General features: G+C 40.5%; 1 protein-coding gene across 1 annotated transcript; it reads right to left on the bottom strand.

Moving 5' to 3' along the window:
* Positions 1 to 690: 690 nt before the first annotated feature.
* On the bottom strand, positions 691 to 17715 carry LOC124376843 (ribonuclease inhibitor-like). The gene is made up of 3 exons (XM_046836137.1): positions 17663 to 17715; positions 17071 to 17268; positions 691 to 865 (listed from the first exon to the last, which is right to left on the bottom strand). The coding sequence occupies exons 1-3, from the start codon at positions 17692 to 17694 to the stop codon at positions 709 to 711; spliced, it is 387 nt and encodes a 128-aa protein (XP_046692093.1). The 5' UTR covers positions 17695 to 17715; the 3' UTR covers positions 691 to 708.
* Positions 17716 to 19027: the final 1312 nt, after the last annotated feature.

The raw sequence follows: 19027 nt of genomic DNA, 5'->3' as shown, positions 1-19027 counted from the left end.
GTAAATAACACTGATGTAGTAAATAACACTGATGTAGTAAATAACACTAATGTAGTAAATAACACTGAATGTAGTAAATAACACTGATGTGGTAAATAACACTGATGTAGTAAATAACACTGATGTAGTAAATAACACTGAATGTAGTAAATAACACTGATGTAGTAAATAACACTGATGTAGTAAATAACGCTAATGTAGTAAATAACACTGATGTAGTAAATAACGCTGATGTAGTAAATAACGCTAATGTAGTAAATAACACTGATGTAGTAAATAACACTGATGTAGTAAATAACGCTAATGTAGTAAATAACACTGATGTAGTAAATAACGCTGATGTAGTAAATAACGCTAATGTAGTAAATAACACTGATGTAGTAAATAACTCTAATGTAGTAAATAACATTAATGTGGTAAATAACACTGATGTGGTAAATAACACTGATGTAGTAAATAACACTGATGTAGTAAATAACACTGATGTAGTAAATAACGCTAATGTAGTAAATAACACTGATGTAGTAAATAACGCTGATGTAGTAAATAACGCTAATGTAGTAAATAACACTGATGTAGTAAATAACGCTGATGTAGTAAATAACGCTCATGTAGTAAATAACACTGATGTAGTAAATAACACTAATCATTACATTAGTTTCAGTGTTTATATAAAACAGATTATTACTCACTTCAGTGTCTGTAGTTTTAACGGTCATCATCCTTCAGATCAGAGAGACACTTCACTCCTGAGTCTCCTACTTTATTCATATACAGATTAAGATCTCTCAGGTGTGAGGGGTTTGATCTCAGAGCTGAAGCGAGAGCAGCACAGCCTTCATCTGATACTCCACAATCACCCAACCTGCAGATACACAATGACACACACTTCACTCTCTCAGTTTCTACACATTAAACATCAGAGAGAGAATATATATATATATATATATATATATATATATATATATATATATATATATATATATATATATATATAGAGAGAGAGAGAGAGAGAGAGAGAGAGAGAGAGAGAGAGAGAGAGAGAGAGAGAGAGAGAGAGAGAGAGAGAGAGAGAGAGAGAGAGAGAGAGAGAGAGAGAGAGAGAGAGAGAGAGAGAGAGAGAGAGAGAGAGAGAGAGAGAGAGAGAGAGAGAGAGAGTGTGTGTGTGTGTGTGTCTGTGTGTGTGTGTGTGTCTGTGTGTGTGTGTGAGAGAGAGAGAGAGAGAGAGAGAGAGAGAGAGAGAGAGAGAGAGAGAGAGAGAGAGAGAGAGAGAGAGAGTGTGTGTGTGTGTCTGTGTGTGTGTGTCTGTGTGTGTGTGTGTCTGTGTGTGTGTGTGAGAGAGAGAGAGAGAGAGAGAGAGAGAGAGAGAGAGAGAGAGAAAGGGAGGGAGATTACACTCCCCTTACTGACCATTACATTCATATCACTGACCATCACACTAAACACTGACCATCACATTTATCACTGACCATCACTGACCATCAAACTCATCACTGACCAAGAAAAAGAAAAGGAGAAACATGTAAAGTGAGATCTTTGAAATCTGAATGTGAAGTAAAAGAAGCTGTAGGTTCTTCAGCTCCAGACTGTATTTTCAGGTGTTAATCTACTGGAAATACAGATTTAATGCTGCAGGTTTAATTGGACTTTTGAGCTGCAATAAAAGTCACAACAGCTCAATTCTACACTGAGGGATTTTTGTAGCTTGTTAGATATTAGATCATCTTCTCTTTCTTCATTATTCTGCCTCGTCATATTCACATTTATATCAACACTTTTCTACATTTATTAGATATTAGTAACTAAAACAAAACAAAAGTAAAAAAAAATCAAACAAACAAACAAACAAACAAACAAACAAACAATGTCAAAACATAAACCCAAAACTCAAATTAACAACATATCAAAAGTTCATTCTTCATCAATTACTGTCAACGAACTCGGTTGACTAGCTTCGTGGATGAGAGGACCCAAATGCAGGATGCATCAGACGATAAGAATCAGGAGAGGAGGGTTTAGCACAGGCAGGAAATATTTAATGTCCGAATACTTTTGAACACACAGTCGTGGCACTCACTGGGTTAATGCTGAGGAAAGCAATAATGTCAGAATACTTTTGAACACACAGTCGTGGCACTCACTGGGTTAATGCTGAGGAAAGCAATAATGTCCGAATACTTTTGAACACACAGTCGTGGCACTCACTGGGTTAATGCTGAGGAAAGCAATAATGTCAGAATACTTTTGAACACACAGTCGTGGCACTCACTGGGTTAATGCTGAGGAAAGCAATAATGTCAGAATACTTTTGAACACACAGTCGTGGCACTCACTGGGTTAATGCTGAGGAAAGCAATAATGTCAGAATACTTTTGAACACACAGTCGTGGCACTCACTGGGTTAATGCTGAGGAAAGCAATAATGTCAGAATACTTTTGAACACACAGTCGTGGCACTCACTGGGTTAATGCTGAGGAAAGCAATAATGTCAGAATACTTTTGAACACACAGTCGTGGCACTCACTGGGTTAATGCTGAGGAAAGCAATAATGTCCGAATACTTTTGAACACACAGTCGTGGCACTCACTGGGTTAATGCTGAGGAAAGCAATAATGTCCGAATACTTTTGAACACACAGTCGTGGCACTCACTGGGTTAATGCTGAGGAAAGCAATAATGTCAGAATACTTTTGAACACACAGTCGTGGCACTCACTGGGTTAATGCTGAGGAAAGCAATAATGTCAGAATACTTTTGAACACACAGTCGTGGCACTCACTGGGTTAATGCTGAGGAAAGCAATAATGTCAGAATACTTTTGAACACACAGTCGTGGCACTCACTGGGTTAATGCTGAGGAAAGCAATAATGTCAGAATACTTTTGAACACACAGTCGTGGCACTCACTGGGTTAATGCTGAGGAAAGCAATAATGTCAGAATACTTTTGAACACACAGTCGTGGCACTCACTGGGTTAATGCTGAGGAAAGCAATAATGTCAGAATACTTTTGAACACACAGTCGTGGCACTCACTGGGTTAATGCTGAGGAAAGCAATAATGTCAGAATACTTTTGAACACACAGTCGTGGCACTCACTGGGTTAATGCTGAGGAAAGCAATAATGTCAGAATACTTTTGAACACACAGTCGTGGCACTCACTGGGTTAATGCTGAGGAAAGCAATAATGTCAGAATACTTTTGAACACACAGTCGTGGCACTCACTGGGTTAATGCTGAGGAAAGCAATAATGTCAGAATACTTTTGAACACACAGTCGTGGCACTCACTGGGTTAATGCTGAGGAAAGCAATAATGTCAGAATACTTTTGAACACACAGTCGTGGCACTCACTGGGTTAATGCTGAGGAAAGCAATAATGTCCGAATACTTTTGAACACACAGTCGTGGCACTCACTGGGTTAATGCTGAGGAAAGCAATAATGTCAGAATACTTTTGAACACACAGTCGTGGCACTCACTGGGTTAATGCTGAGGAAAGCAATAATGTCAGAATACTTTTGAACACACAGTCGTGGCACTCACTGGGTTAATGCTGAGGAAAGCAATAATGTCAGAATACTTTTGAACACACAGTCGTGGCACTCACTGGGTTAATGCTGAGGAAAGCAATAATGTCAGAATACTTTTGAACACACAGTCGTGGCACTCACTGGGTTAATGCTGAGGAAAGCAATAATGTCAGAATACTTTTGAACACACAGTCGTGGCACTCACTGGGTTAATGCTGAGGAAAGCAATAATGTCCGAATACTTTTGAACACACAGTCGTGGCACTCACTGGGTTAATGCTGAGGAAAGCAATAATGTCCGAATACTTCAGAACGAAACACAGTCGCAGCACAAACAGGGTTAAAGTAGAAGAAAAGGGTGAGGAGGATATAACAGGCAGGAAAGCAATAATGTCCGAATACTTTTGAACACACAGTCGTGGCACTCACTGGGTTAATGCTGAGGAAAGCAATAATGTCAGAATACTTTTGAACACACAGTCGTGGCACTCACTGGGTTAATGCTGAGGAAAGCAATAATGTCCGAATACTTTTGAACACACAGTCGTGGCACTCACTGGGTTAATGCTGAGGAAAGCAATAATGTCCGAATACTTTTGAACACACAGTCGTGGCACTCACTGGGTTAATGCTGAGGAAAGCAATAATGTCAGAATACTTTTGAACACACAGTCGTGGCACTCACTGGGTTAATGCTGAGGAAAGCAATAATGTCCGAATACTTTTGAACACACAGTCGTGGCACTCACTGGGTTAATGCTGAGGAAAGCAATAATGTCAGAATACTTTTGAACACACAGTCGTGGCACTCACTGGGTTAATGCTGAGGAAAGCAATAATGTCCGAATACTTTTGAACACACAGTCGTGGCACTCACTGGGTTAATGCTGAGGAAAGCAATAATGTCCGAATACTTTTGAACACACAGTCGTGGCACTCACTGGGTTAATGCTGAGGAAAGCAATAATGTCAGAATACTTTTGAACACACAGTCGTGGCACTCACTGGGTTAATGCTGAGGAAAGCAATAATGTCCGAATACTTTTGAACACACAGTCGTGGCACTCACTGGGTTAATGCTGAGGAAAGCAATAATGTCCGAATACTTTTGAACACACAGTCGTGGCACTCACTGGGTTAATGCTGAGGAAAGCAATAATGTCCGAATACTTTTGAACACACAGTCGTGGCACTCACTGGGTTAATGCTGAGGAAAGCAATAATGTCCGAATACTTTTGAACACACAGTCGTGGCACTCACTGGGTTAATGCTGAGGAAAGCAATAATGTCCGAATACTTTTGAACACACAGTCGTGGCACTCACTGGGTTAATGCTGAGGAAAGCAATAATGTCAGAATACTTTTGAACACACAGTCGTGGCACTCACTGGGTTAATGCTGAGGAAAGCAATAATGTCCGAATACTTTTGAACACACAGTCGTGGCACTCACTGGGTTAATGCTGAGGAAAGCAATAATGTCAGAATACTTTTGAACACACACACTCACTGGGGAAATGTTGAACGTCCGTGGTGCGGACAGTAACAGTGGTGGGAAGTATGGGGTCGGGTGGTGGTTCCTTCTCATCAGGGGAGTGCAAACGGGACAAGGCGTTAGGCTTCCCATTTAGCAACCCCGGCCGGTAGGACAAGGAGAAGTTAAATCGCCCAAAGAACAGTCCCCAACGTGCGTCACATGGATTCAGGCTCCTGCCAGTCCGCATATATTCCAAATTTCAATGATTGGTCCAGACGAGAAATGGAACTTCGGACCCCTCCATCCAATGACGCCACTCCTTCAGGGCCAACTTAACAGCCAAGATCTCACGATCACCAACACGGTAGTTCTGTTCAGCTGGGCTGAGACAGCGGGAAAAGAATGCGCACGGGTGCAGGCCGTGGTCACGGGCACCTCTCTGAGACAGAATGGCCCCTACACCCAGATCTGAGGCGTCCACCTCCACCACAAATTGGCGGGTTGGATCCGGAAGGGCCAGAACAGGGGCTGAGGTGAAAAGACTCTTTAGTTTAGTAAAGGCCCGTTCAAGCCTCTGGGTTCCAGTTAAAGGCCTGACTTATGGAGGTGAGTGAGTGAAGGGGGGCCGCGACGGAGCTATAGACCCTGATAAACCTGAAAAGTCCCCACATTTTAAATAGTTCTTGATAAAAAGAAGGAAGTCCTTTGAAATTCAATTGTTTGTGATCCGTAAATACCACAGTACTGTCAAGTCCAATTCTATCGATCTGCTGTAATATGTTCTGAGCCACTTTCCTCCAAACTAGATCTTCAGGCCCAGTTAACAGTCTCTGGATAAACTGCAAGCAAAAAGTTGCAGGTCTACTAAACAGATGCACCAGACCTTGACCTTTTAACCTGCCCTCTATTTTTTTAACCAGCCCAAACCAATTATTTTCTTGTGTGACAGCATCTCCAATAAACACTCCTACATATTAAAGATCTCCTTTTTCCAAGTTAACCCACTAGGTAATAAAGGTGGCCCCTTCTTCCATTTCCCAACAATTAAGGCATCACTCTTACTCCAATTTATTTTAGCAGCAGATACATTTCCAAATTCTTGAATGATTTTTACTCAAGTATTTATATAATTCTGCCCATTGACCTTAATCATTACATCATCAGCATCAGCTGATATCTGTGTTTGCAGATTGACATGAGGTAACAGTAGGCCTTCTATATTAGACCATCATTTGTTTAATAATGGTTCAATTGCTAAGGAGTAAAGTGTTCCAGAGAGTTACAACCTTGTCTGATGCCCCTGTTAACACTAAAAGGGGCAGACAAACCACCATTGATTTTTAGCATATTTTCAATGTCTTTATAGAACACTTTTTCCTCCAATAAAAACTGGGCCAAAAGCAAGAACATCGAAGGTGTTCCAAAAATATTGGTGCTTAACCCTATCAAAAGCTTTTTCCTGATCAATGAAGATGAGCCCTAAATTAATGCCCAATAGGCCAGCAACCTCTATTACATCTCCAACAAGAAAAATGTTCTCAGAAATAGACCTACCAGGCACACAATACGTCTGGTCAGGATGTATGATGTCCCCCATCACTTCCCTTAATCTATTTGCCAGAGTTTTAGAAAATATTTTCAGATCGGAGCACAACAGGCTCACTGGTCTCCAGTTCTTAATTTCTTGAAGGTCACCTTTCTTGGGTAGTAGAGTAATCACAGCTCAGCTATGCTCTCAATGAGAACATCCAAGAGATCCTCACCCAACACCTCCCAAAAGGCATCAAGTACTGGAGCTTTTCTACTCTCCATAATCTCCAATGCCTTCCATCGCTCTTGTGCACACAAAGGCTTCTCTAGTGCCTCCTTTGACTTTTTTGGAAGCTTCTGTAAACCTTGATAAAAACTGGCAGACATTTCCTCATCATCTTTATCTTCACTCCCATACAGATCTTTATAGAACACTTTTCCTCCAATAAAACTGGGCCAAAAGCAAGAACATCGAAGGTGTTCCAAAAATATTGGTGCTTAACCCTATCAAAAGCTTTTTCCTGATCAATGAAGATGAGCCCTAAATTAATGCCCAATAGGCCAGCAACCTCTATTACATCTCCAACAAGAAAAATGTTCTCAGAAATAGACCTACCAGGCACACAATACGTCTGGTCAGGATGTATGATGTCCCCCATCACTTCCCTTAATCTATTTGCCAGAGTTTTAGAAAATATTTTCAGATCGGAGCACAACAGGCTCACTGGTCTCCAGTTCTTAATTTCTTGAAGGTCACCTTTCTTGGGTAGTAGAGTAATCACAGCTCAGCTATGCTCTCAATGAGAACATCCAAGAGATCCTCACCCAACACCTCCCAAAAGGCATCAAGTACTGGAGCTTTTCTACTCTCCATAATCTCCAATGCCTTCCATCGCTCTTGTGCACACAAAGGCTTCTCTAGTGCCTCCTTTGACTTTTTTGGAAGCTTCTGTAAACCTTGATAAAAACTGGCAGACATTTCCTCATCATCTTTATCTTCACTCCCATACAGATCTTTATAGAACCGTATAGCTGTCTTATTTCAGACAGAACTGTAAGCTCCTGCCCGTTCTCTGATCACAATGAGTGAATGTATCTACTCTGCCATTCTTTCTTTTCAAATGAAAAAATAATTTAGATGGGGCATCCGTTTGTGTTCAGTTTTGGTAGCGTGACCTGACCAATGCACCTTTTGCCTTCACGTCTAACAGGTCTGCAAGTACCATCCCTTTGGACTTGAGAACATCAACACTATTTTATTCTCCAGTAGACTCCAAAATTGCTTGCACCTCTACAATTTCCTCTTCAAGTTCTTTCATTTTTTTGTGTAATATTTTTAGAGACATTGAAAGTATACTGTTGACATAACTTAATTTCAACTTTTTCAACATCCCACCATTGTTTTACATTTATAAAACTCTTTTTTATTTCAATTCCTTTTTATTTAAATTGAAAAACCTCTTAAACTTTGCTTCACACAACAAAGAGACATTAAAATGCCAATAGGAATTCTGCGACCTTATATTTGATATAAACACCTTATAAATAAGAAGATCACGATCAGAAACCCCAGAAGGACTAATTACACAGCTCAAATGATGTTTAAAACAGTAGAGTCGATCTCATCTAGCCAAAGAAATAACATTCTCTTGAGTGTGCAACCATGTATATTGTTTATTATTGTTGTTTAAACGTTTCCATATATCACACAGTTTATGGGTTTCAATCAAAGTGCACATGGCACGGCAGGAAGCTGCATGGGGCTCAGCGTGATTCCAATCTAATGCACAATTTTCAGTACAATTAAAATCATCACCTAAAAACACATTTATCTGAATTACCACTCAATTAAGATCATGAAGAAAACAAACTCTCTCATTAGCATTATTAGGAGCATATACATTAATAAACCCACATTACATTTTCAAACTGTGCACACAAAGGCTTCTCTAGTGCCTCCTTTGACTTTTTGGAAGCTTCTGTAAACCTTGATAAAAACTGGCAGACATTTCCTCATCATCTTTATCTTCACTCCCATACAGATCTTTATAGAACCGTATAGCTGTCTTATTTCAGACAGAACTGTAAGCTCCTGCCCGTTCTCTGATCACAATGAGTGAATGTATCTACTCTGCCATTCTTTCTTTTCAAATGAAAAAATAATTTAGATGGGGCATCCGTTTGTGTTCAGTTTTGGTAGCGTGACCTGACCAATGCACCTTTTGCCTTCACGTCTAACAGGTCTGCAAGTACCATCCCTTTGGACTTGAGAACATCAACACTATTTTATTCTCCAGTAGACTCCAAAATTGCTTGCACCTCTACAATTTCCTCTTCAAGTTCTTTCATTTTTTTGTGTAATATTTTTAGAGACATTGAAAGTATACTGTTGACATAACTTAATTTCAACTTTTTCAACATCCCACCATTGTTTTACATTTATAAAACTCTTTTTTATTTCAATTCCTTTTTATTTAAATTCGAAAAACCTCTTTAAACTTTGCTTCACACAACAAAGAGACATTAAAATGCCAATAGGAATTCTGCGACCTTATATTTGATATAAACACCTTATAAATAAGAAGATCACGATCAGAAACCCCAGAAGGACTAATTACACAGCTCAAATGATGTTTAAAACAGTAGAGTCGATCTCATCTAGCCAAAGAAATAACATTCTCTTGAGTGTGCAACCATGTATATTGTTTATTATTGTTGTTTAAACGTTTCCATATATCACACAGTTTATGGGTTTCAATCAAAGTGCACATGGCACGGCAGGAAGCTGCATGGGGCTCAGCGTGATTCCAATCTAATGCACAATTTTCAGTACAATTAAAATCATCACCTAAAAACACATTTATCTGAATTACCACTCAATTAAGATCATGAAGAAAACAAACTCTCTCATTAGCATTATTAGGAGCATATACATTAATAAACCCACATTACATTTTCCAAACTGTGCACGTACAAAAATTAGTCTACCAGCAATTTCTTGCTTCACCTCAGAAGAGACAGGAGTGAAATGTGCAGCAAAAGCACAGCTACTCCTCCTCTAGAAGAGCTGATGAGAGCACACCACCACCCCTTCCCCTTCTTTCCTCCAATTCATTTCATTTAAAACATCACTGTGCGTCTCCTGAATAAACATCACATCAATTCTCTTCTGTCTTAATAATTTAAATAACAATGTCCTTTTATAAGCATCTCCTGCAGCATTTATATTAAGAGCCTTTTCTCAGCACACTCATAAAGAAGAATGAGAGAAGGATCACACACAAGACAAATTTCAGCATGTGAAGGCAGAGAAAACTACATTGTTTCAAACCCCATCCTCTCCCTGAATTTCTGATCTTCATTTAGCAGGAATTTTCCATAATCTATATATTTCCTGAACGGTGAACTTTTCTTCACCTTCACTTCTCATTAACATCCCAACAGAATCAACAAACATTTTGTGATCAGGAAAAGAATCTGTAACCTGCACATTCTTCATCTTTATTGATCTTTGTAAAAAGATTTGACTTTATCAAAAGAATAGTCACTACCTTAATTTCCGGACTATAAAGCGCACCCCTTTATAAGCCACTGAATCTGACAAAGATTTTTATTTTAAACATAAATAAGCCGCACCTGTCTATAAGCCTGTCTACATTGAAACTAATGAACTTTACACAGGCTTTAACGAAAGATGGGTGAAATATGTTGCGCTTCCTTTAGGAGCATAGCGGTATTTTGGGAACAGCCTGGCGCCGCATTTATCCGCTATTACTGCATGTGTGGAGACCGAGCAATATGTCCTTTTTATTTTCTGACGCTCAGTTCTAAGTTTCTTTGACTAACCCGTAACGCTGTTGCCAAGAAAAATAAAAAAGCATAAGTTTTGGAAACCTGTCTGTGCTTATATGATTTCTGTTGCAACTGGAGTTTGTGAGCTCTCCCTTCACCCAGACTCAACGCGTTACAACGGCTTGTATCTAAACAGTAGCCGACCAAGAAAGTCATTGTTCACTGTCTTCCTCCTTCCTTTCATAACTATTTCTCTCGAGAGTTTATCTTTTGGCATCGTCGTGCGTTTAAAAAAAAGTTTTTTCTCCCGAAGCCGTGCAGCTCAAAACACAGGTGAGGTGCGTTTTTTTTTTCATTTCCATTTGAAAATGTCATTGGTCTAATGTTATGGGGTTCAGTTTTTTGGCTTGAAGTTTGTGAAATTCATAAATAAGCCGCACCTGTCTATAAGCCTGTCTACATTGAAACTAATGAACTTTACACAGGCTTTAACGAAAGATGGGTGAAATATGTTGCGCTTCCTTTAGGAGCATAGCGGTATTTTGGGAACAGCCTGGCGCCGCATTTATCCGCTATTACTGCATGTGTGGAGACCGAGCAATATGTCCTTTTTATTTTCTGACGCTCAGTTCTAAGTTTCTTTGACTAACCCGTAACGCTGTTGCCAAGAAAAATAAAAAAGCATAAGTTTTGGAAACCTGTCTGTGCTTATATGATTTCTGTTGCAACTGGAGTTTGTGAGCTCTCCCTTCACCCAGACTCAGCAACGTTACAACGGCTTGTATCTAAACAGTAGCCGACCAAGAAAGTCATTGTTCACTGTCTTCCTCCTTCCTTTCATAACTATTTCTCTCGAGAGTTTATCTTTTGGCATCGTCGTGCGTTTAAAAAAAAGTTTTTTCTCCCGAAGCCGTGCAGCTCAAAACACAGGTGAGGTGCGTTTTTTTTTTCATTTCCATTTGAAAATGTCATTGGTCTAATGTTATGGGGTTCAGTTTTTTGGCTTGAAGTTTGTGAAATTCATAAAAAAAATGTGGGAAAAAAGTAGCGGCTTATAATCCGAAAAATATGGTACATGTCTTCCCTCTGCTCCTATTGACTTTCAACATCATCACATTCATTAGCTTGTGTTTCAGACCAGTGTTTTAACTTTTCATTCCTCATCTTTACTTTATTCCTTTTTCAGGAGGTGTTTTAAACAGTGCATCATCACTCACATAATCTGTATTCATTTCTTCTTCAGTCACCCGTTTAGCTGCTTTGACAGTATCTATTACTGTTTCCTCCTCTGTCACCTCGGGTTCCCGCCCCGGCATCACTTCTTCCTGCCTCTGGCGCATTAGACACACCTTCAGCCTGATCCCATTCAGCCAAACCAGTGAAAACAGTATCTCCAGCCTGATCACATTCAGCAGAACCAGTGAGAACAGTATCTCCAGCCTGATCACATTCAGCAGAACCAGTGAGAACAGTATCTCCAGCCTGATCCCATTCAGCAGAACCAGTGAGAACAGTATCTCCAGCCTGATCCCATTCAGCAGAACCAGTGAGAACAGTATCTCTAGCCTGATCACATTCAGCCAAACCAGTGAGAACAGTATATCCAGCCTGATCAAATTCAGCAGGACCAGTGAGAACAGTATCTCCAGCCTGATCCCATTCAGCAGAACCAGTGAGAACAGTATCTCCAGCCTGATCACATTCAGCTAAACCAGTGAGAACAGTATCTCCAGCCTGATCACATTCAGCAGAACCAGTGAGAACAGTATCTCCAGCCTGATCACATTCAGCTGAACTAGTGAGAACAGTATCTCCAGCCTGATCACATTCAGCTGAACCAGTAAGAACAGTATCACCAGCCTGATCACATTCAGCAGAACCAGTGAGAACAGTATCTCCAGCCTGATCACATTCAGCTGAACCAGTGAGAACAGTATCTCCAGCCTGATCACATTCAGCTGAACTAGTGAGAACAGTATCTCCAGCCTGATCACATTCAGCTAAACCAGTGAGAACAGTATCACCAGCCTGATCACATTCAGCAGAACCAGTGAGAACAGTATCACCAGCCTGATCACATTCAGCTGAACCAGTGAGAACAAGATCTCCAGCCTGATCCCATTCAGCAGAACCAGTGAGAACAGTATCTCCAGCCTGATCATTCAGCTGAACTAGTGAGAACAGTATATCCAGCCTGATCAAATTCAGCAGGACCAGTGAGAACAGTATCTCCAGTCTGATCCCATTCAGCCAAACCAGTGAAAACAGTATCTCCAGCCTGATCACATTCAGAACCAGTGAGAACAGTATCACCAGCCTGATCACATTCAGAACCAGTGAGAACAAGATCTCCAGCCTGATCACATTCAGCTGAACTAGTGAGAACAGTATCCAGCCTGATCACATTCAGAACCAGTGAGAACAAGATCTCCAGCCTGATCATTCAGCTGAACTAGTGAGAACAGTATCTCCAGCCTGATCACATTCAGCTGAACCAGTGAACAGTATCTCCAGCCTGATCATTCAGCAGAACCAGTGAACAGTATCTCCAGCCTGATCATTCAGCTGAACTAGTGAGAACAGTATATCCAGCCTGATCACATTCAGCTAAACCAGTGAGAACAGTATCACCAGCCTGATCACATTCAGCAGAACCAGTGAGAACAGTATCACCAGCCTGATCACATTCAGCTGAACCAGTGAGAACAAGATCTCCAGCCTGATCCCATTCAGCAGAACCAGTGAGAACAGTATCTCCAGCCTGATCATTCAGCTGAACTAGTGAGAACAGTATCTCCAGTTTACAGTGAGGATTCTCCAGTTCAGCAGAGAGAAACTTCACTCCTGAGTCTCCTACTTTATTCCTAGACAGATTCAGATCTCTCAGGTGTGAGGGGTTTGATCTCAGAGCTGAAGCGAGAGCAGCACAGCCTTCATCTGATACTCCACAACACATCAACCTGCAGATACACAATGACACACACTTCACTCTCTCAGTTTCTACATTACACATCCTGTGTGTTCTCCCTCGTTCCTGCAGTGTTGGTGTGAGAACCAGTCACAGACACTGATGGAAGTCCTCGTCTAGACAGTCATGTAGTGCGAGTTGCATGACTACAAAATAGACAGATTTCATTTGTGTAAAATAAGTTGCAGCAGATTTCTCCAGGACTTACAAAGTAAATCAAACATATATAATTTATCAATGAAAATAAATGAATTTAAAGATGATTTAATAGAGATAAATATTTGTACTGCACTTTGATTCATCTCAGACTGCTGACACAAGAAAACTGCAGTAAATGACCAGTAGGTGGCAGTGTAAGGTGTATTTCAGCTCATTTTCACAGCAGGGGATTAGAAGTAGAGCAGCACTAATGACCAAGTGAATGTGGAGGAAAAACAAGTAAATGTGGGATTTTTTACTCTTAGAAGATCTTAAACATTTGCAGTTCAATAAAGAAGTTGTAAAAGAAGATGAGATGAAGGAGAGCAGCAGCACAAACACACGTCGCTCTGAGAAACAGAGAATGAAACTGGGAAGTCCAGAGCAATGCAAGCTGACACACACTTCACTCTCTCAGTTTCTACATTACACATCCTGTGTGTGTGTGTGTGTGAGAGTGTGAATGTGAGTGTGAATATGCGTGTGTGTGTGTGTGTGTGTGTGTGTGTGTGTGTGTGTGTGTGTGAGAGTGTGTGTGGTCAATTAACACTAATTTAAACTAACAAAAACTAAAGTTCCTCCTCAGAACATTGATGCTGAACCTAAAAGCTCTGCTTCAGTCTCACTATTAGAGAATGTGTGCTACTGAGGAGCAGGTCATGTGACTCTCAGAGAGATGATCTTACCACAGTATCTCCAGTTTACAGTGAGGATTCTCCAGTTCAGCAGAGAGAAACTTCACTCCTGAGTCTCCTACTTTATTCCAGGTCAGATCCAGTGTATTGACAGTCAGATGCAGTTCTCTCAGACTGGAGGTTTCTGAGTTGAGCACTGAGGTCAGAGATTCTACAGAGCTTCTCTTTGTAATTTCATTGCATCTGATACTGAAGGAAATAAAGATAATGAACAGAAATGCAGAAGATCAAACAAGTTCTCAAAGCTTCACTGCAGCGTCTCACTTTCAACATCACACACATCAGTTGAACACAATGATTAAATGGTGGAATAATAATAAGAATTGACAGTCGGAGATGTTCAGATTTGGCTTGGCGAGAGTTTCAGCTGAGGAACATCTTCACACACACGTTGTATAAACATGGAGGATGAGATCCGGGAATCCAAATGGGGAAGTAAGAGAGTCTGATCTAAAAGGTTTCTAAGAGGAGAAAGGAAAAAGTCTAAAGAGTCCTGCAGAGTTCGATTCATCTGAACAGCTCAGACCTTTGATTTGTTCTCAACACTGTAACAGTAGAACAATTTCATTCAGCTTCACTTACATTGCTTTTCTGGATGCTGCAATCACAGGCATCACTCTCACAAGAATCTCATCTCTGATCTTATCTGGAGTGATGTATTTATTCAGGTCAAATTCCTCCAGATCCTGTGCTGATGTCAGTAACACAAACACCAGAGCAGACCACTGTGAAGGAGAAAGTTTACTTTGTGCTCCAGATTTCAGATACTGCTGGATTTCCTCCACTAGAGAATCATCATCCAGTTCATTCAGACAGTGGAACAGATTGATGGATTTATCTGTAGAAAGATCTTTACTGATCTTCCTCTTTATGTAATGAACTGTTTTCTCTTTGTTCTGGGAGCTACTTCCTGTCTGTGTTACTAAGGAATGTAGAAGTTTCTGATTGGATTCGAGTGAGAGACCCAGAAGAAAGCGGAGGAAAAGATCCAGATGTCCAGTCTGACTGTATAAAGCCTGATCTACAGCACTCCTGTGAACATCTGCAAGTGTCCTATAGACCTGATTCTGTTTAAGAACATTTCTCTGTTCCTTCATGAAGGTCAGGTGCACATACAGAGCTGCGAGAGCAGCACAGCCTTCATCTGATACTCCACAACACATCAACCTGCAGATACACAATGACACACACTTCACTCTCTCAGTTTCTACACATTACACATCCTGTGTGTTCTCCCTCGTTCCTGCAGTGTTGGTGTGAGAACCAGTCACAGACACTGATGGAAGTCCTCGTCTAGACAGTCATGTAGTGCGAGTTGCATGACTACAAAATAGACAGATTTCATTTGTGTAAAATAAGTTGCAGCAGATTTCTCCAGGACTTACAAAGTAAATCAAACATATATAATTTATCAATGAAAATAAATGAATTTAAAGATGATTTAATAGAGATAAATATTTGTACTGCACTTTGATTCATCTCAGACTGCTGACACAAGAAAACTGCAGTAAATGACCAGTAGGTGGCAGTGTAAGGTGTATTTCAGCTCATTTTCACAGCAGGGGATTAGAAGTAGAGCAGCACTAATGACCAAGTGAATGTGGAGGAAAAACAAGTAAATGTGGGATTTTTTACTCTTAGAAGATCTTAAACATTTGCAGTTCAATAAAGAAGTTGTAAAAGAAGATGAGATGAAGGAGAGCAGCAGCACAAACACACGTCGCTCTGAGAAACAGATAATGAAACTGGGAAGTCCAGAGCAATGCAAGCTGACACACACTTCACTCTCTCAGTTTCTACACATTACACATCCTGTGTGTTCTCCCTCGTTCCTGCAGTGTTGGTGTGAGAACCAGTCACAGACACTGATGGAAGTCCTCGTCTAGACAGTCATGTAGTGCGAGTTGCATGACTACAAAATAGACAGATTTCATTTGTGTAAAATAAGTTGCAGCAGATTTCTCCAGGACTTACAAAGTAAATCAAACATATATAATTTATCAATGAAAATAAATGAATTTAAAGATGATTTAATAGAGATAAATATTTGTACTGCACTTTGATTCATCTCAGACTGCTGACACAAGAAAACTGCAGTAAATGACCAGTAGGTGGCAGTGTAAGGTGTATTTCAGCTCATTTTCACAGCAGGGGATTAGAAGTAGAGCAGCACTAATGACCAAGTGAATGTGGAGGAAAAAAACAGAAGTAAATGTGGGATTTTTTACTCTTAGAAGATCTTAAACATTTGCAGTTCAATAAAGAAGTTGTAAAGAAGATGAGATGAAGGAGAGCAGCACTAATGACCAAGTGAATGTGGAGGAAAAACAGAAGTAAATGTGGGATTTTTACTCTTAGAAGATCTTAAACATTTGCAGTTCAATAAAGAAGTTGTAAAGAAGATGAGATGAAGGAGAGCAGCAGCACAAACACACGTCGCTCTGAGAAACAGATAATGAAACTGGGAAGTCCAGAGCAATGCAAGCTGACACACACTTCACTCTCTCAGTTTCTACATTACACATCCTGTGTGTTCTCCCTCGTTCCTGCAGTGTTGGTGTGAGAACCAGTCACAGACACTGATGGAAGTCCTCGTCTAGACAGTCATGTAGTGCGAGTTGCATGACTACAAAATAGACAGATTTCATTTGTGTAAAATAAGTTGCAGCAGATTTCTCCAGGACTTACAAAGTAAATCAAACATATATAATTTATCAATGAAAATAAATGAATTTAAAGATGATTTAATAGAGATAAATATTTGTACTGGATGTTGTACTGCTACAGCAAATTTCACCTGTAAAACAACACTGTATACAACAATTCACTGCAGCTTTTAGTGAGTTCTTGTGTCTCTCAGAGAGATGGTCTTACCACAGTGTCTTCACTTTACACTCAGGATTCTCCAGTAGAGCAGAGAGACGCTTCAGTCCTGAATCTTCTAGTTTATTCCAGGTCAGATCCAGTGTATTGACAGTCAGATGCAGTTCTCTCAGACTGGAGGTTTCTGAGTTGAGCACTGAGGTCAGAGCTTCTACAGAGCTTCTCTTTGTAATTTCATTGCATCTGATACTGAAGGAAATAAAAGATAATGAACAGAAATGCAGAAGATCAAACAAGTTCTCAAAGCTTCACTGCAGCGTCTCACTTTCAACATCACACACATCAGTTGAACACAATGATTAAATGGTGGAATAATAATAAGAATTGACAGTCGGAGATGTTCAGATTTGGCTTGGCGAGAGTTTCAGCTGAGGAACATCTTCACACACACGTTGTATAAACATGGAGGATGAGATCCGGGAATCCAAATGGGGAAGTAAGAGAGTCTGATCTAAAAGGTTTCTAAGAGGAGAAAGGAAAAAGTCTAAAGAGTCCTGCAGAGTTCGATTCATCTGAACAGCTCAGACCTTTGATTTGTTCTCCACACTGTAACAGTAGAACAATTTCATTCAGCTTCACTTACATTGCTTTTCTGGATGTTGCAATCACAGGCATCACTCTCACAAGAATCTCATCTCTGATCTTATCTGGAGTGATGTATTTATTCAGGTCAAATTCCTCCAGATCCTGTGCTGATGTCAGTAACACAAACACCAGAGCAGACCACTGTGAAGGAGAAAGTTTACTTTGTGCTCCAGATTTCAGATACTGCTGGATTTCCTCCACTAGAGAATCATCATCCAGTTCATTCAGACAGTGGAACAGATTGATGGATTTATCTGTAGAAAGATCTTTACTGATCTTCCTCTTTATGTAATGAACTGTTTTCTCTTTGTTCTGGGAGCTACTTCCTGTCTGTGTTACTAAGGAATGTAGAAGTTTCTGATTGGATTCGAGTGAGAGACCCAGAAGAAAGCGGAGGAAAAGATCCAGATGTCCAGTCTGACTGTATAAAGCCTGATCTACAGCACTCCTGTGAACATCTGCAAGTGTCCTATAGACCTGATTCTGTTTAAGAACATTTCTCTGTTCCTTCATGAAGGTCAGGTGCACATACAGAGCTGCGAGATGTTCCTGAATGCTCAGATGAACAAAGCAATACACTTTACTCTGCTGAAGTCCAAACTCCTCTCTGAAGATCTGCGTACACACACCTGAATACACTGCTGCTTCTGTCACATCAATGCCACACTCTTTCAGGTCTTCCTCATAGAAGATCAGGTTTTGTTTCTCCAGCTGCTGGAAAGCCAGTTTCCCCAGTTTGAGAAGCATTTCTTCATCGCTCTCCTGCTTCTGTAGGTACTTCTCTCTTATGATGTTGGTCTGAATGATGAGGAAGTGTGTGTACATTTGAGTCAGAGTCTTGTGGATCTCTCCACTCTCTGCTTCACCCAACATTCTCTCTAGAACAGCAGCTGAAATCCAGCAGAACACTGGGATGTGGCACATGATGTAGAGGCTTCTTAATGACTTCAGGTGTGTGATGATCTTATTGGCCAGGTTCTGATCACTGATCCTCTTCCTGAAGTACTCCTCCTTCTGAGGGTCATTGAACCCTCGTACCTCTGTGACTCGATGAAAACACTCAGAGGGGATTTGATCAGCTGCTGCTGGTCTGGAGGTGATCCAGATGAAAGCAGAGGGAAGCAGGTTTCCTTTGATCAGGTTTATCAGCAGCACATGCACTGGTGCTGATTCAGTTACATCACACACTCTCACTGTCTTCTGGAAATCCAGAGGAAAACGACACTCATCCAAACCATCGAATATGAACAAAACCTTCTCCAACAAGGAAATGTCCATTTCTTTCATGTCCTTAAAAAACACATGAAGGAGCTCCACCAGACTCAGTTTCTGCTCCTTCATCAAATTCAGCTCTCTGAAAGGA

Source organism: Silurus meridionalis, chromosome 23 (genome assembly GCF_014805685.1).
Source record: "Silurus meridionalis isolate SWU-2019-XX chromosome 23, ASM1480568v1, whole genome shotgun sequence".
In the NCBI taxonomy this organism is placed as follows: Eukaryota; Metazoa; Chordata; class Actinopteri; order Siluriformes; family Siluridae; genus Silurus; species Silurus meridionalis.
The sequence above is the reverse complement of the archived record's forward strand: the minus strand, read 5'-3'. Positions and strand labels throughout refer to the sequence as shown.